This window comes from Xenopus tropicalis, chromosome 8 (assembly GCF_000004195.4).
Source record: "Xenopus tropicalis strain Nigerian chromosome 8, UCB_Xtro_10.0, whole genome shotgun sequence".
NCBI classification, from domain to species: domain Eukaryota; kingdom Metazoa; phylum Chordata; class Amphibia; order Anura; family Pipidae; genus Xenopus; species Xenopus tropicalis.
In genome coordinates this window covers 119,355,922-119,381,348 of record NC_030684.2, presented here as the reverse complement: position 1 = coordinate 119,381,348, position 25,427 = coordinate 119,355,922, and the positions used below count along the sequence as shown (strand labels likewise).

The following is a 25,427-nucleotide window of genomic DNA, read 5'->3' as shown; positions in this document are numbered from 1 at the left end:
CGGTAGCGCTTGTCCAGAACCACAGGATAGTACCTGTATATAACAGCAGGTTGGCACCTGTCTGGAACAGAACGGTAGCGCTTGTCCAGAACCACAGGATAGTACCTGTGTATAACAGCATGGTGGCACGTGTCTGGAACAGAAGGGTAGCGCTTGTCCAGAACCACAGGATAGTACCTGTGTATAACAGCAGGGTGGCACCGGTCTGGAACAGAAGGGTAGCGCTTGTCCAGAACCACAGGATAGTACCTGTGTATAACAGCAGGGTGGCACCGGTCTGGAACAGAAGGGTAGCCCTTGTCCAGAACCACAGGATAGTACCTGTGTATAACAGCAGGGTGGCACCGGTCTGGAACAGAAGGGTAGCCCTTGTCCAGAACCACAGGATAGTACCTGTGTATAACAGCAGGGTGGCACCTGTCTGGAACAGAAGGGCAGCGCTTGTCCAGAACCACAGGATAGTACCTGTTTTGGAGTACTTTACTCCAAAAAAACATGGTGACACTACTCCAGAATAGCAGGGTGCCACTTCTTTAGAACAGCAGGGTGGCACCTGTACAGAACAGCAGGGTTCCAGAACAGTAGGGGGGAACGCCTCTCCAGAACAGGAGGGTGGCCGTTCTCCAGAACACTTGTCCAGAATAGATTAAAAGCATGATAGCATGTCTTAATAACGGTAGCAGTTCTGATGCAATTCTGCCTTATTCCACCATTTATCAGGGGCATAAGCTGAATGATCAGTGCCTCTGAATAATCTTTAGGAAGTGGAAGGCTTTCTGCCTGACATGTTTCATGTGACTGGGATCTGTATAAAAAAATCTGGAGATGAGCTCCCAACAATGGCCTACTGGATAGACTGTATCAGAGTAGCGTTGTTGCACTGTGTGCTGCCATCAGGTGTTGGATCCAAGTCAGGCAGATCTGGTCTCAGTCTCTATAAAACCAGTATTTGGGGCCAGGTATCTGCACTCGGGGGTTTTATTTTATTTCTGCACCCACAAGTTCTAAAATAAGGATTTTGCTCTGATATATATTGGTACATTGCATCATTCTGCTCATCACAAAATGGAATTAAAGAGCACCAACACCCGTAATAATTTTCTGCCCTTTTTTGTATGCTAAAAGGCTCATTTCAAAACAAAGGTGCAGTTTCACATAGCAACCAATTGGCGATTAGATTGGATCACTCTTGTACCAGTTAGAAAATGAAAGCAATGATTCCATTGGCTGTTGTGGCCAGCTGCTCTGATGCAGTTTAGCACCTATATTTAACAATTTTTAAGGATAAATAGAATCTGCAGCACAGTACACTAAAATTCAGCCATTTATATGGAATGTAACGTACAGCCATACACCATTCATACATATGGAGTTCCAGTTTATTTTCTTCTTTGTTTTAGCCAGAGAGCCTTCAGTCTTTAAAATAGATGTTTTGTAGGGGATTTTGCTCATAATACTGTAAATCAGTTTTGACTTTATACACCCCCAACAACAAGTGTTGCTACGATGCCATCTGCAGGCTGAGGATGGCACTGAGCCACTGCTGTGCAGCTGGCACGTAAACACAATGCTAAAATGACTTTCATTCCGGCAACTGAGAAGCCTCCCAATAACTCTCATCCATGTTTATGGTTTATTTGCCTTTGTGAAGATGCCACTTCAGTTCTAGATGTCTCTAATGAGGGGATATGCAGGTCACACTGGCGTAGAGTTCCCTCACGTTGGTCTCCATTAATCTGCTACTGTGCAGCCTTTTGACTAGAGCAGAGGCATTTTGTTTCCTTGTGGCTCCATTTTTCTGGATTTTAACTTCCTACATATAACAATATATCCCTAAGGGTTCATATAATCTGAACCGTTTATTTGCTTTGCATAATGAAAATGCTATTTGAATCCAAGTATTGGGTGCTAGGTCTGCAGGTAGGGTGATTTCCCATAGGTGCAAAAATCACATCCTTTTGAGCTGACAAAAACATACATAAAAGTACAAAGCACATATAACATTCGTTAACAAATCTTAGTTATTTCATTTTACACATTAGGAATATTCAACTTGTAGCACAACGGTGGTACATTCAACTTTCCAGGCTAAGGGGATTTAGGGTGCCTACTGTCGCCCGGTTTTTTAGGTAAGCAATTAGAAAATACAGGGTCCTACAGTTTGCATATACAGGTATCGGACCCCTTATCCGGAAACCCATTATACAGAAAGTTATGAATTGCGGAAGGGCCATCCGCCATAGGCTCCGTTTTAATCAAACAATTCACCTTTTTAAAAAGGTTTCCTTTTTCTCTTTAATAATAAAACAGTACCTGTACTTGATCCCAACTAAGATATAATTACCCCTTATTGGGGGCAGAACAGCCCTATTGGGTTTATTTCATGGTTAAATGATTCCCTTTTCTCTGTAATAATAAAACAGTACCTGTACTTGATCCCAACTAAGATATAATTACCCCTTATTGGGGGCAGAACAGCCCTATTGGGTTTATTTCATGGTTAAATGATTCCCTTTTCTCTGTAATAATAAAACAGTACCTGTACTTGATCCCAACTAAGATATAATTACCCCTTATTGGGGGCAGAACAGCCCTATTGGGTTATTTAATGGTTAAATGATTCCCTTTTCTCTCTCTGTAATAATAAAACAGTACCTGTACTTGATCCCAACTAAGATATAATTACCCCTTATTGGGGGCAGAACAGTCCTATTGGGTTTATTTAATGGTTAAATGATTCCCTTTTCTCTGTAATAATAAAACAGTACCTGTACTTGATCCCAACTAAGATATAATTACCCCTTATTGGGGGCAGAACAGCCCTATTGGGTTTATTTAATGGTTAAATGATTCCCTTTTCTCTGTAATAATAAAACAGTACCTGTACTTGATCCCAACTAAGATATAATTACCCCTTATTGGGGCAGAACAGCCCTATTGGGTTTATTTAATGGTTAAATGATTCCCTTTTCTCTGTAATAATAAAACAGTACCTGTACTTGATCCCAACTAAGATATAATTAGTTGGGAGCCAAAACAATCCTATTGGGTTTAAATCATTTTATTAGCAGACTTAAGGTAGGAGATCCGAATTACGGAAAGACCCCTTATCCGGAAAACCCCAGATACCGAGCATTCTGGATAATGGGCCCTGTACCTGTACCTATATAAAGATATTCTAGCTAAATTCATGCTACATTTTTTATTTTTTATTAACAGTCGAGTTTGATTTTTTTTTTTCTCAATTTGATTTTTTTTTCCACTTAAAAAACTTTAATTCGAATTATGTTCCGAAAACTCGAATGTCTGGTATTTATTAAGTGCAAAAAACACGAAAACTTGAATGTAAAGCCATATTCTAAAACTCTAATTTTTCTAGTTTTTTCGAGCTCGTAAACTCAAAAAATTAGATATATTTGAGTTTTAAACTCCAAGTAGTTTTACTTATTAATAGACAAGCAACCATTTTATATGCCCTTTAAAGTATGGTGATCCAAATAATGGAAACACCCCTTATCCGTAAAACCCCAGGTCCCAAGCATTTTGGATAACAGGTCCCACACCTGCATCTGATTTCTTGTGGGTCAATAGTCTACATACGTACACCAATTTGACTGATAATACAATGTAATGACTTGAAGAAACTTCTGATTATCCAGTTGTCTTATTTATTAGTTAAATGGGAGTGCATCTGTGGCTGTATTTAAGGATGTGCCTGAGAGCCACTTCCTGTTTGTCTTTGATATCATGAGAAAGTTCAAGCATCTCAGCTGAAACTTCAGAAACCGTACAGTGGGCCTCCCGAAGTCTGTTTCCTCCTTAGGACCAATTTCTAAAAAGCTGAAGGTACCTCAAATTAACCCCAGGGGATGAACAAACTATAATCTGAGAGCTTCAACTGAAGCCCAGGACAACAGCTAAGGAACTGGTGAAGGACATTGAAGCATTAGGCACAAAGTATTAACATCCACCATTAAGAGAGTCCTTCATCACCATGGCCTGAAAGGCCGTCATGCAAGGAAGAAGCCCATACTCTTAGCATGGAATAAAAATAAAAAAAAGAGAGTTTGCAGATCACCAGGATAAAAACCCGGCCTTTTGGAGGAGGGTTCTCTGGTCAGATGAAACCAAAATAGAGCTGTTAGGCCATAATAACCTTTGCTATTTAAGGAGGAATATGGGTGAGTCTTTTAAGCCAAAGAACACAATCTCACGTGGGAAGCATGGGTGGCACCATCATGCTGTGGGGTGTTTTGCTGGAAAAGAGACTGGTGCACTTCAAAAAATAAATGCCATCACAAGCAAGGAGGTTTGTATAGAAATTCTGAAGCAATATCTCAAGGTATCAACCAAAAACTTAAAACATATTCCTGTGTCTTCCACTGTGGTGATGATACAAAGAATACCCCCAATAACAAAATGACTTAGCAAAGTAAAGTATTGAAGTATTGGAGTGGCCATCACAAAGCCCAGACCTAATTTCCACTGAAAATGTGTCAGAGCAAGGAGGTCCACAAACCAACCTGATACTGGTCAGAAGTCATGGGCAAACATTCTAGCAGCATAGTGTGAGAAGCTTGTGGAAGGCCAACCCTAAAGTTTATAGTTAGAATTAAGCAATTAAATAGCAATAGGAAATGAAAAGCTATTTCACTGAAAAGACCTCATACAGAATTAAAGTAGATACACAGGCAGTGTATAATAACATGATGAGACTGAACTTCTTTAGCATAGGTGTATGTAAACTTGAAGACTCAGCAGTTGACTCAGTCTGAATCAACATTTAGCTTTAGGCCACCATCAGAAATAATAGTGCCCCATACTACTTAATTAGCCCTTCCCCCAGCCTATTGCCACACTCCATGAGTTGGCACGTGCTCCCTATGCCAGTTCATGAGAGCCGGCTGAACCGAGACACGCTAGGCCTGTATGAGAACATGTACCTTTGTTTATAGCGTTTAAGTGCAGGCAAAATAGCGACCTATGTTTGTTCTTGCGTTGGTAAATGAGCCTTATTCACTTATTGTTCTAAATGACAGTTTCTTGTCTGAGCTGCAGTCATAATTATTTAAATATGGATGTTACCTTCTTACAGGAAAAAAGGAATTCATGTCAGAAGTAGAAACGTTCTGATCTATCCTAACCGCATATGCCATCGCTTTAGGCAAATGTTCTTTATGTGTATGGATAGACGTAGAGATTGCCAGACAGCCAGACATTAACTGCCTGTACACATCTGATTATTCCTGACATTTGTTTTAGCTCAAATACTGAAAAAAAATATTTAAGCAATAGCCCAGCAAATTGTAGGTATAGTGTACCTGAAACATTCAGATTGTGTGTATACACAAATACATTCAGAGATTATTCTAACACCAGAGCCTGTTGGCAGAATGGCTGTTGGTACAAGCATTTTCCCCACTCATTGTTTAGTCTTGATATGGATGGTAAGAGCTCATCATCAATAAAACATTTCCATTTTCAGCAGATTGGATTCGTGGGTGCTTAAATAGCTTCTAATAGGTGATAGATCACATATACAGTACGTAGCTCATAATCAATTCCTTAGAAGAATAACACTCATGATTAGCCTTCTGATATAGTCATGTATTTGGTCACATAAAATGCATTTTGCAGGCATGCTATTGTGTAAGGCGAGTGCATATTTAGGAAAGCAGTCATGGCTTCCCAGTTTGAGCTGGTAGCTATGCACAAAAGGATTGTGTATGAGCAGTGTCGGACTGGGACCCCAGGGCCCACCTGAAAACCGTAGACCATAGGCCCATGTTCCAAACTATTATTCTTTTTTTCCTCACCAAACCTCTTTATTCTCCTAGTCTCTTTTATTTATATGCTAGCATCTATTCCATCTATTTCGCCTCTTTGTTCCCATACAGATATAGTGAATGACCATGAAAAAGGCCAAATGGTCAGGAGCAGGAGGGCCCACTGATCCCTGGGCCCACCGGGAGTTTTCCTGGTTTCCTGGTGGGCCAGTCCGACACTGTGTATGAGTGCATGTACCTTTGTGCCCATTGGTTTGAATTGATCTCGTTAGCTTTGAGCTGCTGAATTTTTTAGTTAAGAAAGATCTGCTCAGAGAATATGATGGAAATTGATAAATAGAAAAAAAAATAATCTGCAGGGGTAAATCTGTAATTTTTTAAAAACAATTAAAAAAACAAGATTTTAGTTATGATGAATGTACAAACCTAAAAATTCTAAGCCATCCTACCTACCTGAAGGAAAACCTTAAATGTTGAGCCCAACCATGTATCTCTGCCTATAGTTTTATAAGTAATCCTCCCTAGCAAGGGGAGAGATCTCCAAGAACTCCAAAATTGTAATAATTATAAGTCAATTAAATTATGGGAACATTGCTGCTTTGGGATTCTCAAACTCTTGCCTCTGGTTTGGAAACTATCTCCCTTATTGTACCATCTCCATAATTATCATTTGCTGTATTTGTTGTGGTCATGTTCATAGTCCAGCATTGCTGCAATCATGGCAAAAGGCCAGGCATCCATCCCAGGTGTCATCAGCCATCACCCTACAGCCAATGCAGTGGAACCAGGTTTCATCAGCTGCTGCCACCACCACACTTCATCCTCTGCTCCAGAACCAACTGTCTCCAGCTCTTCCCATCACCTTTCATCCAGTACTGTGAAACCAACTCTCATTAGCTCTTCCCATCACACTACATCCAGTTCTTTGGAGCCAAGTCACTCCAGCTGTTCTCATCATGCTTCATCCAGTTCTGTGGAAGCAGTTCCCACCAGTTGTTCCCATCACACTACATCGACTGCTCTGGAACCGGTAAGAACCTTTAGTGCAGTCATGTCTACCTGCAGCTGTACAACTGTTGAGAAAACAAACTCATTGCATTCCGGAAGTTACATTTCTCAATGGCTGAAGCACTGCTGGGTTGTTCTATCAATTATTTGTGAATGATTGTGTACATGTTGCCTATTCTGTGTTCCCTGTCCACTATTGTCATCCAGTTTTGGAGCTATATATGACAGTACACATTTTATCAAAAAAGGGATCCCAAATGGCCAGTCAAACGGGCCATTGTAATTGGGACACAGCCCCCAGATTAAAGGGCAAATTAAATAATTTACCAAATCTATCCCAAACTTAACAAAAAATCGAAAAGAATTTTCAGAAAGAAAAATCACATGTTTATTTGAAAATCCATTTTAAAAGCATACGAACCCCAAAATACGCCGCCTTACGCGTTTCATACCCCAACGGCACTTAGTCATAGGCAGTTCTCTTATATGACAGTATCCTTATTGCAGTTTCCTTATTGCAGGTGGAGGATAGCAGGTTGTCCTTCCATGTCTTACTGCCACATTGTCCAATGTTTATTTTCTAATTGCTAAAGGCTTAATTATCCATTTGCATTGCTAAGGGATTGTATGAATATCCTTTAATATGAATATTTATGTGTAAGCAAGAAAAATTCTATTAACTTGATTAAAAATGGCATCCCCATTAACAGAGCAATCTACAGGCGATACATTCTGTTCTCTTCTTTCTTTTTTCATTAATACACTTTGTCCTCTCCCTTTCTAATGTTATGGCTCGTCACATTAATAACCAGCTTGTCTTTTATAAAGCTGCTCATTCCTACTGCTCAGCACACACTAACCCAAGTCTAGCCAGCCTCATTCAGGGTACAGACTAGTTCATATGAATATACTAGAATATGTGGTGGAGGCAGAAAGCATTCAGTCCTTTCTTGCTGGTGATTCCCTGGCTTGCCAAAATCATCTACATTGGGGTCCCCAACATTTTTTTTACATTTGCTATTTTCAAATGTAAGAAAAATTTACCTAGGTGTGCCAAATAAAGGCAGCGTTATTGGCTATTTGGTAGCTTCTGTGTGGACTGGCAGCCTAAAGCAGGTTCTGTTTGGCAGTACACACCTGGTTTTTATGCAACCAAAACTTGCCTCCAAGCCAGAAATTCAAAATTTAGCACCTTTATTGAGGCCACTTGGAGCAACATCCAAGGGGTTGGTGAGCAACTTTTTGCCCCTGAGCCACTGGTTGGTGATCACTGATCTAGATGTTGTAGTACTTCCAGTGGGATAAGCCCCCCAATCAATCATATTTGGACGGGGCACAGCCTGACCTGTTAACTGCAGTCTTTGTTTAAGAAACTCATATCCCACATAACTACTCTAGACTGGTGGTTTCCAAACAAGTATGGCCTGTGGGGTAGAGGATTTATATATATAGTGTAATTAGAGATGACACTCCCATACATAGGAGAGGTATAAAATGCATCAACATAGGATGAGCAGACAAAGGGAGAAGCTTGCACAAACCTCCACTGATAAAAAAGCAGTTTTTGTATTGTATTTGTGGTTGGGATGGATAGACGTGACAGAGATAGCAGCTTTGGTGCTGATGTGGCATATGGAATGAATAAATCTGTCTCCTGCTTGTATTCTTAGATATGACATGTTTGAGGTAAGTAAGAATTGTGTCAGAAACTTTACAAAATTGCTGTTGACAAAGAATACAACTTTATTTAAAAACAGTGCGACTAGTGTTAGATTTGTTACGACTGAATATGACAAAAAGTTAAAGGGTGGTGAAATATTATGGGTTTTTGTGTGGTCGTTATACCCGTGACAGTCCTTGAATTTATCTTTTTATTCATGTGTGTGAGGGATACCATATTTTTTGCCTTGGCAGAGGTACCCTTTCTCATACTGCATGGTTAATTGGTAACCTGCTGGCTGTCCCAGGGCTGTATTTTTACCATATACGCACCTGAGGTTAGAGCGGCAGCTTTAGGGCAGGACTCCAAAGGAACTGAGGACAAATTGCTCTGGACCTAAATGCAGCTCTGGTCCATCCATGTGGGGGTGATGTAGTGTGAAGGCAAAATACTGAGCTGCTTCACCCTAAATGCCACTAGCTGGCTGATGAAATGTAGCAGTCAGACTGATCTCTAGGTATGGGCACAGAATATAAAGCAATTTCTGATATAAACAGAAGTGCCAGAAGTTTTGTTATAAAGCAAGCAAGTACTGACCAACTCTCAACATAAAATATTAATTCCCAGATATCTGGGGTAGGTAGTTTCAAACAGGCCCACAGGCTCAATAAATAGTGACTGTCAGTGGCATCTTACAGCAGCCCCTCTGGCTTGTGCCAGAATCTACAGTTCAGTCCGGGCCTGATCTGGGACACACAAAAAGGATTAATGTATGATTATACCCCAATACACCCAGATTATTTTCCCCTCGATATGCAGTAGATAGCCTGCAGCCCCCATTCCTCCTGTACAGGTTTGGGATCTGTTATCCAAAAACCCGTTATCCAGAATGTTCCCAATGACAGGAAGGCTACCTCCCATAGACTCCATTATAAGCAAATAATTAATAATTAAATTTTTCTTTATAATAGTAAAACAGTGTCTTGTACTTAATGGTAACTACAATATATTAAATCCTCATTGGAGTCAAAACAGTCCTATTGGGTTTAATTAATGTTTACATAATTTGTAGTAGACTTAAAGTGTGCTGATCTATAGTATGGAGAGATCCCTTATCTGAAAAACCCCAGGTCCTGCGTATTCTGGATAACAGTACTGTACCTTTATATGGTCATGGAACTTTTTAGTCACTTATACCAATAAGGCATCATTATAACTAATTAAACAGCAAGTCCAAAATTATTTGGTACGGATTTGCTAATTTATATATATGTGTAAATAACATTGATGTGTGCAGCATTGGCTCTACTTATGCACTTGGTATAAGGACCATGGATCTTGTTTTCTTTTTACATGTACAGCCACTAAGATAGTGAATAAAATACAAGGCACCAATAGGTCATGGACATATTGGCTTTTAATACCACCTATTAAAGAATTATACCAATGGAATATATATATGTCAGTAAATATTGCCCTTTTACATCCTTTCCCTTGAGCCGCCATTTAGTGATGGGCTGTGTGCTCCCTCAGAGATCACATGACCAGAAATAATGCAGCTCTAACTGTAACAGGAAGTAGTGTGGGAGAAAAGGCAGAACTCTGCCCATTCATTGGCTGATGGGGCCTAGCATGTATGTGTGCCTTGGCTTGTTTGTGTGCACTGTGAATCCAATGATAACAGGAGGCGGCCCTTAATGGTTTATTTAGATGAAGCAGGGTTTTACATATGTGCTTGTTTATGCAATATATATTTTATAGAGACCTACTTTGTTCGGGGGTATAGTTTTCCTTTGATTATATTATGCAATAATGTTTTAGTCATCTGCAGAGGCAATAAACCATTCCCAAGATGTCACTGAAAGGCTCATTTGATTGGCTGAGTGCAAGTGAGTACATGCAGCTAATTGCCTGATGCAAGAGTGTGCTTGAAGGATTTATTGGATAGTGAATGAAAAGTCCTAACTCTCTAGGAGCATAAACCAGTGTTAAAGGACTTTCTGAAATATTTAGTAAAAATAACATTCCCAGCCCATAGGCTTAAGCTGGCCATACACACTAAGATTTTTCTCTCCTTAGGTTGGTCGTATGATAATGAAAAGATCTTATAAAAATCTCAATGTGTATGGCCAGCTTCAGAGACAGTTTGTGAAATTATTGGTCGTTTAATACTAGGCTGATGCCACACTTGGCGTTTTTACACTGCGTATTTTCTAATTCTTTCAGCGGCTGAAAAACGCCCGATATCATCGTCCATAGAAATAACTTGAAAAGACTCGAAGCAAACCACACAATGCGGAAATACTCTAGAAAACGCCTTAGCACGAATTTTTCAAGCGTTGGCCGAAATACGCCAGTATTTGCAAAGCAAGCTATTCCTATGTATACACAAAGGCAGCTGCCAGACCTAGCGGAAATACGCTGCGTTTTTTACTATTTCGCACTATTAGCACCATGGAAACAGGATTTGCTACGTCACCAGTACTAGGCTGAAAAACGCTATAGTCAGGGGCTGTGTGGCTTGTGCTGCGTTTTTAGGCTGAGAAAAAACGCAGCGTAAAAACGCCTCGTGTGGCATCAGCCTTAAGCACGGCAATGGGGCCCGCTTTGATTCAGTTCTCCGTCTTATAGCAAGTGAAGTCTGGCACAGAAATGTCTCTTTCTTCCCTCGCCCTGCATATCTGCATATTTCCCTATGTTTGTTTAGTCACTGTGATCTCAAAAGAAAAAAGAGACTCACTTGAGACGTCTGGGCCTGTTACCGGGGCTTCTAACGTAGCATTAATCTCTGAGTTACTAGTGCGCGATCGCTTGTCCAAACAATTGATTTGCACCTCTCTGAAGAATGTCGTACAAGTTGAGAAATGGTTATAAGCAATATACAAGTGTTGTTAAAATGATGAAAACCCTGTTGTGTTAGGAATGCGGCAGTACGGAGACAAAAGCAGTCACGAAGGAAATCCATTCCCCGCTGCCGCTTGGAGCTGTCATATTCACCCTTAAAAGGCCACCATACCTTCATTTTTATTCTGCTCCCTTTGTATCTGTAATGTATAATTTATTTTCCTTATTTCAACACAGAATTTACGAAGGTGTTGCTGGCTCAGCCATTCTGCAACTGTCTTCTTGGTCGGTCATAGCCAAAGACCTGATATTGTGTTCAAATCACTTAACAAGGAACCAACAAAAAGATGTGGCCTAGACGTGCAGTGGGTGTGCCAAAATGTTAGGTTCCCACAGTTAATTCAATCTTCTCAGGGAGATCAGGAATCTTTGTAAGGAGGTGCTGTGCAGCCATGTTACTTCTGTTCTCTTGCATAGGCTTGTGCATGCACAATATGGTGAATATTCCCAGTATTAGTATAGCATTCAAGCCTACATTAGGGATTAAATGTAAGATGGCTCCTTTTTATTTGGTCACATAGCGAAATTTATACCCGCAGCCGACTCAAGATGCTTCCGTTAGTGTGATTTCCAAGGGACTATGTATCATATTTGGTGGTCGTGCCCTAAGGTTCAGAGGTTCTGGATCAGAGTATATACCATGGTGCATCCCCAAAAACCCAGCCACCAAAAACCATCCCCAAACACCCAGCTACTGCCCTGTTATTTAAGAAACCAGACACCCTTACTTCTACACAATTTCACTTATTTACGGTTATCATGACTGCAGCTGAACGCACCATAGCTAAGGCATGGAAAACAAAATTAATTGCTATAGACTCCCTTAGGGCTGTGACAGACGGGTAGATTAAATCTTCCTTGTCAAGGGGGTGACTAATCTCCCAGAAATGCCATCCCACCGCCGAGAATGTAAATCGCTGGTGGGATGGCATACGCGGTGCGGTGATTTGCCGAAGTTGCGGATGTTTCCTCATAAGGCAACTTCTGCGACTTTGGCAAATCGCCGCGCCATGTATGCCATCCCATCGGCGATTTACATTCTTGCTGGTGGGATGGCATTACGGGGAGATTAGTCACCCGCGACAAGGGAGATTAGTCGCGCTGCGACTAATCTCCCCGTCTGTCACAGCCCTTGGGATTACAGTAATGGAAAAGATGTCTAGCATCCTAACAGATTCCCACAAGGAGTTTCTCAAAATGTGGGAGCCATGGCTTTTATATAGATATGGTACGGACCACCCTATAACTCTTCTTTCGTTGTATAAACCTGTGTCCTGATTAATGCCAATTATTACACCTAGATTACACCTAAACTGCACCAATAACAAATGAATAAAGCTCCAGGTTTTTCTATGGCTTTCATTGCGATGACATGACCTGTCCGTTGTTTACTGTATTTTTGTTGCTTTACATTTTGAATAATTATATCATTTAAGCAATTGGGGCTAGAGAGCCCTCCCATCAAGGAAAACCTTTAGACCCCCATTGTGTATATATATATATATATATATATATAATATACAATGGGGGAAATTATAGGCTATGGGAGATAGCTCTTAGTACAAGTTGATCCAGGGACTGGTCCGATTGCCATCTTGGAGTCAGGAAGGTATTTTTCCCCTCTGTAGCAAATTAGAGAGGCTCCAGATGGGATTTTTTGCCTTCCTCTGGATCAACTAGCAGTTAGGCAGGTTATAAATTGTTATATAGGCATTATGTTTAAACTTGATGGACGTACGTCTTTTTTCAACCTAATTTACTATGTTACTATGTAATCCGCCACTCTCTTATAGCGAATCTCAGGCCTGTGCATATTTTTTTTTCTGAAAAGGAGTTGTGATTTAGTTTAATGGGTGGTGTCTAACATCCTGGCCTTTTCTTGTCCTTTAATAGGAACTAGAGCATTAAACATAGTAACGTTGTCTACAAAGTTCTCCTCCATTCTCAGGGTCATAGCTAACTCAACAATGCTCTATAAAATAATCCCAAAGTCACTTAACTTAAATGGGAATATAATTTGGAATATTCCAAATAAATTGTGCATCATTGTCTTTTCAACCTATAGACCAGCAGTTGCTGAACTCTGAGGGGCCCATTTATGATTGCCCATCCTATCATGCTCAGGCAATCATAAAGGAAACCCCGCTTGAATGTACGAATCACATGGGGTTTTGTGCTGAAAAAAAACTTGTCAGTCTCTATAACTTTTCCCCAACAGCCTTTTGTGACAAAGGGAAACTTTGGCAGCTTTTGTCAGGGGCACCTATTAGATTTTAACATAGTTTCAGATATAGAACATATCGTTTGGTTAACTTTCAATCATACACAGAGGTGCACGTACTGTAAGTGTTCAACAACAAATCTCATACTAAATGGCATTGTAGCTGGACTTTCTGGGATATGTTAATGAGTAAATGGATATTATTTCCTTGGAGTAGGAACCACTGCTCTAGAGGGTATCTATAGATTTGAGGTCAGTCGCACACTAGGCTACAAGGGGAGAAGAATGCAGGATCCACACACCCAGAGTCAGTTTCAGCGTGGAATGCTAAAGTATGCATTATCGTGCCGAAATCCGCTCCATTTGTGTGTAATGGGGCAAGTTGGCCTTCCTCCGCCTGTGTTTTGTGCAGGTGTAGAAAAAGCCTGATGTGCCAGTGATCTTCTGTAGTAACACTGAATACTGTGTCACATCCACAGGCTTTCACCCAATGTTATTCATATCATCTTCCCTCACTTGCACTCTGTGGTTCCTCTGATGTTTCCCTTTACGTTTTCTATAATGAATGCTTTAGATTGGCAACACCCAGCTATTTATACAAGCACATTCATAAAAGATTCTCTACTCACAGAAAGCTCTGTCATCGTCTATGACTGTATATTTAATGGAATAACTGGCAGATAAGGGCCATTTATAAAAGAATGTTTGGACCCTTTAAGCAGAGGATGACCTCCCCCTATATATGGTTTTCATGCTGTGATTTTAATTTAGACTGTTCTACTCAGCCTGAGAGTAATTGCATTTCTTCCATCTGTTACATTACCCCTGAGAACTTAGCTTGGTACAATAAATATGGTTTAAGATGCTGGACAGCTGATTAACACGAGAGCAGTGAGTAAGTGCGCACCATGGCATTACTAAATCTAAACCCTGTCATTTGTTCCATTGGCGGTGATTGCTTTTATTATTGTTACCGAGAGAAGAAATATGGGGCGAGCTTTGTGTCTAGGGTTATCCGTAGTGGTCACTCTGGCAAAAATACCCTGTAGGAGGCCCATTTAAAAGGCAGCTTTCAAAATCCTCCAAAAGCTGTTGGCATGGACCTCCCCTTTAACGTTGTTGAGGATCTGATGTTTGGGCCTTTAGAATGTTGCTTTTATATAGAAAGTGGGAGCAAAAGTAACTTCTGCTGCGGGCAACTATCTGCCAAGGCTGGGTGCTTACATTGCCCTATAGCAGACATGCTCCTGCTTACTGCACTCTAAAAGACAGATGTTTTTGTGTTCTGGAATGAACATCAGCCCTTTGGGCTAGTGACACCTTGAAAACTGATTTTGTTTGTTTTGCCTTCAGATTCCAGATTCCATCATCTCTCGTGGGGTGCAGGTACTTCCGCGAGACACTGCATCTCTCAGCACCACTCCCTCTGAATCTCCAAGGGCGCAGGCTACATCTAGACTCTCCACCGCTTCATGCCCAACGCCAAAAGTAAGTCATTTCCAGGCTGCGGTTCCGGCACCTAGAAGGCCTGCCCCACTCTTCTTAGTCCCTCAGATTTAAACATATTTCTTTTGGTTGAATAGCCACAAAGATGTTTCATACAAGGTACCTCTATGTTGAAAACAGTGCTTATTAATGACCTGAGTTGAAAAATTTAACATTTCTAATACTGAATGTACTTATAATCTTGTGCAGGCACTTACGTTTTTTAAATGCTCATAGACATGTGTCATATGTGCGCATGTATATATATATTTATACAGACACATGCAAAGCCTATGCACAAGGCTCCCTTTGTTCTTACATAGGGCTCCACCAGTTCTAGTGCACCACCTAGATCAGAGATCCCCAACCTTTTATACCTGTGAGCCACATTCAAATGGAAAAAGTGTTGGGGAGCAACACAAGCATGGAAAAAGTTCCTGGGTGTGCAAATAAGAGCTATAATTGGCTATTTGGTAGCCCCTATGTGGACTGGCAGCCTATAGAAGGCTCTGTTTGGCTTTACACTGGGTTTTATACAACCAAAACTTGCCCCCAAGCCAGAAATTAAAAAATGGGCAGCTACTTTGAGGCCACTGGGAGCAACATCCAAGGGGTTGGAGAGCAACATGTTGCTCACGAACCACTGGTTGGGGATCACTGACCTAGATTATCAAACCAGTCACTACAATATAAGTATAAAAGATTCCAATCTTTGGCCCTTTGGCTGTTGTTGAATTAGCAGCAACTCAAGGGCAACAGGTTGGGCAGTACTAATATTATAGGTCTCTGACTTGCCCTTCTATACCTACCGATCTTCCTTCCTTCCTTTCTTATATTACTGCTCCCAAGGCTTCACTATGTGTGGAACCCCTTAGATTAGCTATTTATGTCTTAATTATCTTGTTTTATGTCTTCTGTCTTAATTCATCTCTGCACATCTGTAGTACTGGAAACTTTTAAATGCTTTCACCTATCTTTATTACCTTTATCTTTGTCACTTTCCATGCTGAATTTGATAGACATGGAATGTGATACAGTCTGGGTTATTTCATTGATATATTGCATGACTCCAAACATTTGTCTGCTGTGGTGCCATTCTTCTGTGGTTTAGCTCATGTGCATCCATATTTGAACAGGGGATCTTCTCAAATCATGTTAAATCATGATGTATTTTTGTTGTTATAGTAAAGATGTGGTGTCAGTACTTGTGGACTTCTATGGAGCTACATGGGCCCAGTACTGAAAAGTCTTAGAGTAGGAGGATCATTTTTCTTGGGCCTCAGTATTTAATGGGACCACATGACCAGATAGTGACAAATAACTCCTGTTTATTCATAATGAGATGTTTTTTTTTTTAATGTTCCATAATGTGTAACTAGATATGACTGTGTAGGTCAAGGGATGTGTCCTAATATTCCAATATTTCAATATTCCAATATTTGCAGTTGAGAATGTTTGAAGGTAACATATTCTTGTTATTCCATGTGAGAATGGAAACTTAATAACAGTATGGTTTTTACATGGTACTCTTCCCTTAGCCCTGCCCTGTTCTAGCTTTCTTGCATTGCCTTATGTATTTCATACTTATGGCACATTACATTCTGCAGAGGCCGACATCTGATGGCTGCTTCCAGTGTTTCCAGTAAATATTTCAGATTTTAAGGTTGTATGCCATTTGGGCTCCTTGTCTGCTTTAGAAAGTTTTAATGCCAGCCATATATTTTTTTTTCTTTTTTACTACTGTATCTTCTTACAAAATTACATCCACCATGTCACATATGGCAGATCTAGTTGGGACAGTTTGGTCTTCTACACCTGAAATGGCCAAGCACATCTCTCTGTGTAAGCTCCCCACACCACTGTATAAACCCAAATGGCCAATCTCCCTGACTGTGCATGTTTGGAGTTACTGACTGCACGTCTCTTACCAGTGTTGGACTGGCCCACCAGGATACCAGAAAAACTCCCGGTGGGCCCAGGTGTCAGTGGGCCCTCTTGCTCTAATTATTTAGTCTATATTATTTAGTCTATAGTCATTCCTTAGTTTTTAGAGTGGGTCCATGGTCCAGGGTTTTCTGCCATCTCAGTCCGACACTGTCTCTTACAGTCAAATTACATGGCCTGTGATCTGTTGGGCTAGACAGTTTGATCCCTAGATGGCTGGCCTGTGTGTGCTCAGAATTAGGCTTAGTTTCACAGCTAAATGAGTTATCTTCTATATACATTGATTCTGTTTTATAACTTAGGCTGTTTGCAGTTATGTCTTCCTAAAGCAAATCAATGTGACAACAAGTAGATATTTCTGGCAAATTCTTCATGGCTTACATAAAATAATAATTGCAAATTATCTGATTTGGATGTTAGTTTGCTGGAGGTTTGAGTGTATTTCTATCCCCTTAAGATTAAGTCATCGGCCTTCCTGCACGTCTAGGGCCCCTTCTCTATATGTAGCCCCAGTTATAGGAAATTATGTAAGAAAATGATGGTGCTATGGGGACAGTTAAAATGGGATTTTATTTTCTGGTTGTTGCTCTGTATATATATATATATATATATATATATATATATATATATATATATATATATATATATATATAATTTCTGTGGGTTTCATCTCCAGGCAGCTTGTAGGTCAACTTTACCCAGGATTCCAGTGTAGTATTTTCCTTAATGTTCTATCAGCTGGAATGGATCAGAATAATTTCCTTCTGGCACTCGAAAGCTGCCTTCTGGGATGCACTGTGTACCCTCTGGGAAGCGTGGATCTAATTTTAATTTTGCTTGCTTTAAAAATAAGCTGATGGATCTGCCCTTCTGTGCAAAGAACTGGAGATACAAAGGCTAAGAACTGGCAGCTCTTAGTTAGTACTCATCATTATGGAAACAATAATTACTGTACATCACTGCATTTTAGGAATGTGTAATCATTAGTAATAAAGCCCCACAATGTCCTTTCATTTTCATTTTTGTTAACTTTTGTTTTAAAAGACTGCCGCGTCCACCCCCAACCAAGTGGTATGTACCTTTCCCAACTCTGTGATAGTGATGTTGAGAGGGAGCTGCTCCCGCTTTGGCTTAGCGTTACGGAATGCCCATGCTGGCATAGAAGGATGTATTTACTGTTTGAGCTCTAGGTCATTATGGAAATGGGTGCTCACTAGCTTTTGGCAAATGTGCCATTGTGAGATAAATAATAATAAATTAAAACTATTAAATGGGAAATGGAAAGGAAGGCTGTGGTCAACCAGTTATAGACATTGGCCTCCTAGGCAGAGCTACAAATGCAAGGTGATTCAATTAGGGGAAATAAATAATTTGGAATATAATTATATGCTTAATTCTTTATATTTCCATCAGGTAGAGAATTTTAAACTATAGGAATTTTGTCCCATTTATTTCAGTTATATTTCTGTCCAACAAATGAATAATGCACCATTAAAGCCTGCTCCATATTGATTTACATATAGTAAGTATCCCAAGCTGGCTCACAGAAAAACATAACTGCATTATAGTCCTTTAAAGCCTGCCCCATTTATGCTTTTGTACATTTACAGTTCAGATAGATAGGCTATGTGTTGTCATGTATAAACTTTCATCTTCTACGGTGACCAGATGACACATGACCAGATCTGATGGTTGAAGAAAGCAGTCCAGCCATAAATTTGTTGTATGAGCTCTTGCTCATAAGGTTCTTGAATGTTTGTGAACATTCTTTAAATCAGGAGTCGACCAGATGCTAAATTAAGTTAAATTAAAAAAATGCTATAATTTTGGACTGTGGGGAAGAAACTGGAGTGTCCGATGGAAACCCACACAGACATGGTGAGAACATACAAGCTTTATCTTTTATGTGCTACCCGCATAAAAATAAATTGTATATGTTAGAGTTAGGGTTTAGACAAAAATATGTTTTCCAACAATCAGAATGAGGTGGGTGAAGATTCTTTGTTGTTTAAATCAGAAGGAGGTGACCAGATGCTAAATGAAATTGTCTACCACTACTGCACAATCACATAACACTCTCACATGTTACAGCATCCATCCAAATGCATCAGGCACAGGTGCAGTATTTACACTGCCCGCAGACCCACTTTCGGCACAAGTTTAGGGGGTTTGGAATGTACCTTTGCCCTAGACCAGGGCCAGATGTAGAATTTTATTTCTCTCTTGGCTGCTTCTGTTGTAATGGTGACTTATAAGGAAGAACCATTTCATGTCTTTAAAATAAATTGTCTTTTGAACAGCAGAGAAATAATTCCCACACACTTGAGCCATGTGTAGCCTTGCAAGAAATCCACATGTTATATTTGCAGGGAGGTTCTGGGTAATGTCCATAAAATTGTGTTCCTTTTAAAGCAGCCATCTTTGGACTTGTCTAGTTCAAGACCTCCATTTTGAGGTCCAACATTTGTCCAGGGCCTCCATTACCACATAACCAGGTTACAAAGATATAAAACAGTCATAGTCCTAAGAATATTTATGGAGCCGAATTTATCCAATTTTCACACAAAATCTTTAACATGGCCTTAAACAGAAAAAGGCATTCTTGCCAAATATATCCCTTGCCAAATATATCCCTGAGTGTCCCTCAGTCTGGGCCTCCCTAGCTAAGGCTTCAAGCCCCACAGTATGGACCCTGCTCCCTTAAAGGACAGTTAACTCAAAGGAAATGAGAAACTCATCAGGTAAGTGGATATTGGGAAATCTCTCCTAGGGATTATTCCACAAATGAACAGGTCACTCAGCACTACCCCAGCATATTTCCAGTCCCACCACAGCAGCTCTGCACAGAGTACATCATATTCAGGTATCCCTCTGTGAGTAATTTTTGCTTCTGTGGATTTGCCTCACTGCCTTACATAATGAAGATATGTGCCACCCCAGTATAAAATCTAAGTCTTGAGTTGAGTGACTTGCCTGCTACTGGCAAAAACCTTCAATTACGTTTCCATCCATATATATGAGTTCCTGTCTTATCTTTTTAATTGGAAACATGGCTGCGCTAAACTCTCTGCAGCACGGCATTAGTCTACATGAAGATATATAGTCACCATGTGCTACCTCTGGCTTTTATACTAAATGGAGCTTTGTATGAGATGAGATATACATGTATCATCCTATAAAAGGGAATTATACATCCCTCACCAATATGCAGAAAAGGCCTGGTCTATTGCTGTTATTTTTAGTGTGGGTAAGTGAAAATAAAGCCTATATGTAGGGGTATATTTCACGGTAATGGTAAGGTGACCTTTTCTTTGCTTTTTACTGAGCCAATAAGTCATATTGTCAGAGAAGCAGGATGGTGTTAACTCTACCCTTACAGTAGCTTATGGATAGCCGTTGCATAGCTTTTCCAGTATATGTTTTGCATTGGATATGATTTTCATGCAAAGGGATTAACCAGTTACAGAAGAGAGTAATTTATAAAATTTGTTGCAAGGGACCATCTTGCTTCCTTAGTATATACAAGCAGCAGATACAATATCTAGGCATTGTTATGTGGCCCTCTTCTGCTCCCAGAGGAACCCTTCTCCCTATCGCCAGTAGTTACATATATCCCTATTGTAAGCATTTAGGCAGGATAATATTTGACCCAAAAGCTGACCCAAAAGCTTAATTTTTATGATTTTAGGTTGGTTAGGGGTGTGTTTGGGCATAACAGGGCATTGCTAGACTGGGGACTGTTGGGAATTTAATAGTAGCATATGGTCATACAGTGAGATATTTGTGGACCTCCTTTAATCCCATATCCATGTGGACCTCCAATGTCCAGCATTTAAACCTTGTTTTTGGTTCTTTGCAGCTTGTCAAACTATTAGAAAATGAGCCTTATATTCTTTTTCTGCTTTTCTGGGCAGCCTTTGTATTGTACCAGAGAGTTTTTATTCAAGCTCTATTATATATGAAGGCACTATGCAATGGAATGAGTTTCTTCTGGTCACAAGAGGGTTTTGTGGGCAGCAAGCTCCTCCCCCTTTTCATTATCTGCTTTGGGAAATAAATCACCTTTTATGTATTGGAGGAGCCAAGGAATGCTTAAATCCAACTTAAGACACCCTTTGGTCAAACCATTATCCAGATCCAGAGTTGTCTGTCACAATTTGGCCAACAAATTTCTTAAAAACTTCTTTTTACTCAGTGAAGAAGCCTTTTGCAATAATAGATTCCTGTATGTTCCTGGGATTCTTTCTCTGGGATGTTACCATGTAGAGCACATGGAATTCAGGCATTAAATGATTCTTATTTACCATCCCTGAACCGTGCGTAGCTGGGACAGGAATCAGTGTAAGGGAACATTGTAGGGTCTTGGCAATGGAAACCTTAAAATGTAACTTCCTGATCAGACTTGTACACACTTTCTAAGCCTGGAATTAAGCTGTAAGCCATTGCTTCTTAAACTATAGGCCTGGATCCAAATTTGGGTCCCTGGGATATTTATAGTGGGACTTTATGATCCTCTTTAGTTCTGGTACAATAGTCCGTAATTAAGTACAGTGTATAATTCTAAACCAATGGTTTTGGTCATGTCACCATATAAATAGCCTTTATTAGGCCAAAATGCATTTGTCATTGGAACCAGCTGTTGAGAATTTATTACACAGGTAATTCTATAACTTTATTGTAAAGAGCTACTTCTACTGATGCTTTAATCGTCTTTGTTTCGCTCTCATGGGATGGCCCAGTGTGGTAATAACCATTCTGTAATTATACAGTGATAGCTCTTCAAAGGAGCATAAACAAACCCACTTCAGAAAGTCTTTTTCCTTATTTAAATCCTACAGCTCCATTATATGCTTAGGCGCCCTTCTCTGCAGTTAATCATTAAGTTGTATGCTATTATGCATCAGTGATTGGTTGCTATAAGTAACTGCACTGGTACAGTTTAGTACCTTTGTTAGTAAAGACATTTAAACCTGCCTCATCAATATCTACCCATTTTTTGGCCAATTAATAATTAGACAGGACTTCCCGTGGACCCCTTACAGGGGCCAATAAACTGCCAACTTGTTCTGTAGGGGCTGAGTTGGTAGCTTTTAACAGCCCGTGACCAACAACAACTAATATTCATTGGTGTTCCAAATCTGTAGATACTGCTAGGTATTTATTTTTCCATTTATTGCTTTATATTCCAGAATATATGATTTGACAAGTATTTAATTGAAGGACATTTACTTGGCTATTTCTCTAATATGCCCAAACCATGTGTAAGAAAAATATATATTCTTCTTCATGTATTACTCCAGTCAGCTTTGTGTCATTTACTATGTTTAATTCTACCCCCTTCTGGCCTACTTCCAAGTCATTTGCAAATAGGTTGAAGAATTGGCCTTAGTATTTTCTTAGTTTGAGAATAGTCTGTTTCATGAAATAAATAAATAAATAGGGCCTTGCAAACCAGCATGTGGGGAATGCCATCTGCTCTCTGTACATTTGCCAGCACCTGTATTTTCCTTTTGGACCTCTACTGCTAGATCATTAAGGATCAGTGACCCCAGACCAATGGGCTCACATAAATATATGCATTGTGGACTTTGAAGCAGATGGCTTGTGGACCTTTTAGCTGCACATTGAATAGGCCATGAAACGATGTAGATAGATGTTGATGACTTGCCATTCCACCAGACTTTTGAGGTTATTTTGATGGTATAGTCACTCTGAAGCGCATCAGTCACCTGATCTGCAAGTGCACCCAGAAAACAGGCAATTGCCCCATGCGTCATTGCCATTAAAGTTACAATTGCTCATTCTTTTATAAGATGAAAAAGTTTTGGCTTAATGCTTCAGAATATCCAGTTATTTAATCTGCAAGTTGACCTATTATATTATAATGCAGTTTGGTCATGCATAAAGATGTCCACGTTTCACTTGGCCATATGAAATTCCAATTTGTCCACAAATCTTATACATGTGCTGGAGCAGCACATCTTTTAGCCCATTTTAGCCAATACGGTTTGGTGCAATTACTGTTGAGGTTTGTTTGTCACACCCACAATAGACCATACAGATTTTTGTGAAATTGATTCTCTTCTTTGAAAATATGTGTTAGACCAATATTGGCGTACAGTAGGAATGCACCGAATCCAGGATTCGGTTCGGGATTCAGCAAATATTCAGTGCTTCTATTTAACCCTCTCTTTGCTTAATTTCCATATGCAAATTAGGATTTGGTACGTTATTTGGGTGAATCTTTCACAATGGATTAGGGGTTCAATTAAACCCAAAATCCCAAAAGCAAGGGGCATTGCCCAACTGCCATAACCTATCCTTAACCCTGCTTTGGCCTCCCTGCCTTGCATGTTATAGTGATGTGTAAGCTGAGGACCTTCTAGAGCAGTTTTTCCCAACCTTTTTTACTCGTGAGCCTAAAAGCATGAACAAAATTTCTTTGGGGATGCCAAATAAGAGCTGTGATTTGCTATTTGGTATGGCCTGCAGGAAGCTTTGCTTGGAGTAAAACTGTGTTTCTGTTCTTCCATTACATGTCGCCAAGCCAGAAATTTAAAAATGGGCACCTGGTGGTGAGCAACATGTTGCTCTCAAGTCTCTGGTTGGGATTTTTGAGCTTAATGATGCCCATGGGCTGAATGCAGGCAGAATTAGATACAATGCACTTCATTGTAGGAGCAACACATGAACTGCTGGAGGGCCAGGTGCAAAGTGCAAAAGTCTAAATGCGTTAAGCCTGTTATTTGCACTTTACCTTGTTTCATACGATATTCGGTGTGTGTATGGCGGCTTGAAGAGGCAACAGATAACGCAAAGGGTGCGGATATTGGTCGTCTCGTTGATTGGCCAGGTTAAAAGATTTTGATCAAAATCAAAGATCAGGGCTGAATCGGCAAAAGGAGATAGAATTCTTATTGTTTCTACCTCCATATCTGACGATTCAGCCCTGAACATCAGTGGAGGGTGGGAGCGATCTTTCGTTCGACCAATGGTCGCACAAAAGAACGTTATTGCTACGTGTATGGCCACCTTAAGAGTGGAGCCCTTATGCTTTTTACATGACCTTGTCAAATGACCTGCCTGACTTTCTGTAATTAAAAGCTTTAAATCGGTGAAATATTTTTGGCCTTTGTGTTTAATGCATACTGCCGCCTTTTCTTGGCGAGCCAGTAATTAATTCCTCAACCTTCGTTAGGGTTTTACGAGACTGCGGCTCCCATTAACCTTTAAGGCAGAAGCTGTCCCATGTTCTGTAACATCTAAATAAATCACTTCCGAACACTGTCAAGAAACAGAAGCGAGGACGTCAGTCTTGTTACTCCGTTCCTCTGGGATTTCAACTCTGTAATGTTACTGTTTGCAAATACATTTAAGGTCAGAATAAAGAACAAGGCAAAGTGACATGCAATGACACAGGGTTGATACAGGGGGGAACAGACACTTATCCATTAACAAGACAAAGTCGCTCTGAAGGATCCGTCAGATTGTTGCATCTTCCCTCTAGAAGGTAGTCACCGCCATTAGATACTCAACATTGCAGATGCCGCTGAGTTCCTGTTGTTCTTGGGTGGAAATAGTGCACACTAGCTTTTATATTTTATTATTCTGTTTATTTGGAGTTTTGAATGTCAGCCCATAGCCAACCCATATATCCATAAGCTACTGTAAGGGTAGAGTTAACACCATCCTGCTTCTCTGACAATATGACTTATTGGCTCAGTGGGTTGGCTATGGGATTGTTGCATCTTCCCTCTAGAAGGTAGTCACCGCCATTAGATACTCAACATTGCAGATGCCGCTGAGTTCCTGTTGGAATTTGGTATTAGTAACCCATTATATTGTGCTCAGCTCAGTTGGATGTCTTCACATTTCCTCTAATACCCTTTGATTTGCTCTTTTGCCCCCTGGGTTATATTTTGCCATAAGTAAGTAAGCAAGCTGTTTTCCAGTTGAGCACTCAGTTTCCAGGATTTTTGATGACCAAACCAAGATAATCGAAAACATTTTGGTGGCAGCCTCGCCCTAGGGCATTGCTTGAAGCCTAGAGGAAACTTACTAAATGAAGATATCTGTATCGGTGCTTCCATCTATATGCCTAATTGCAAATATTCGTAAAGCCAAGTACATGCCCTCATACCTTACTGTCTGATTTAAAAGAGAAATAAATGGAATATAAAATATATTTATAGACGGAGGTTGTTTTAGCTTAAGGGAAGCACGCAAGGCATGTAGCCGTCATTATCAGTCATGTCAGGAAGAAAGTAATCTTTCTCATTTATGAGACATAATTGCCCGGTACTCTCCCAGGAATCTTTGACTTTGGATCAATAAAACCGTTAATACGCTAGTGGGACCACAAACAGAGAAGGATTATTTTGTTCTTGGGTGGAAATAGTGCACACTAGCTTTTATATTT

At 40.1% G+C, this 25,427-nt stretch overlaps 1 protein-coding gene across 19 annotated transcripts in view; it reads left to right on the top strand.

Annotated features, from left to right (window-relative positions):
• The window catches only part of gphn (gephyrin), a 209,800-nt gene that overhangs the window by 122,597 nt on the left and 61,776 nt on the right, over window positions 1–25,427 (top strand). For 12 of the 19 annotated variants that reach the window (XM_018096104.2, XM_018096106.2, XM_018096108.2 and 9 more), the window contains exons 8-9: window positions 6,487–6,816; window positions 14,933–15,067. In XM_018096104.2, coding sequence (XP_017951593.2) covers window positions 6,487–6,816; window positions 14,933–15,067 — 465 coding nt within the window. 19 annotated transcript variants of the gene reach the window in all.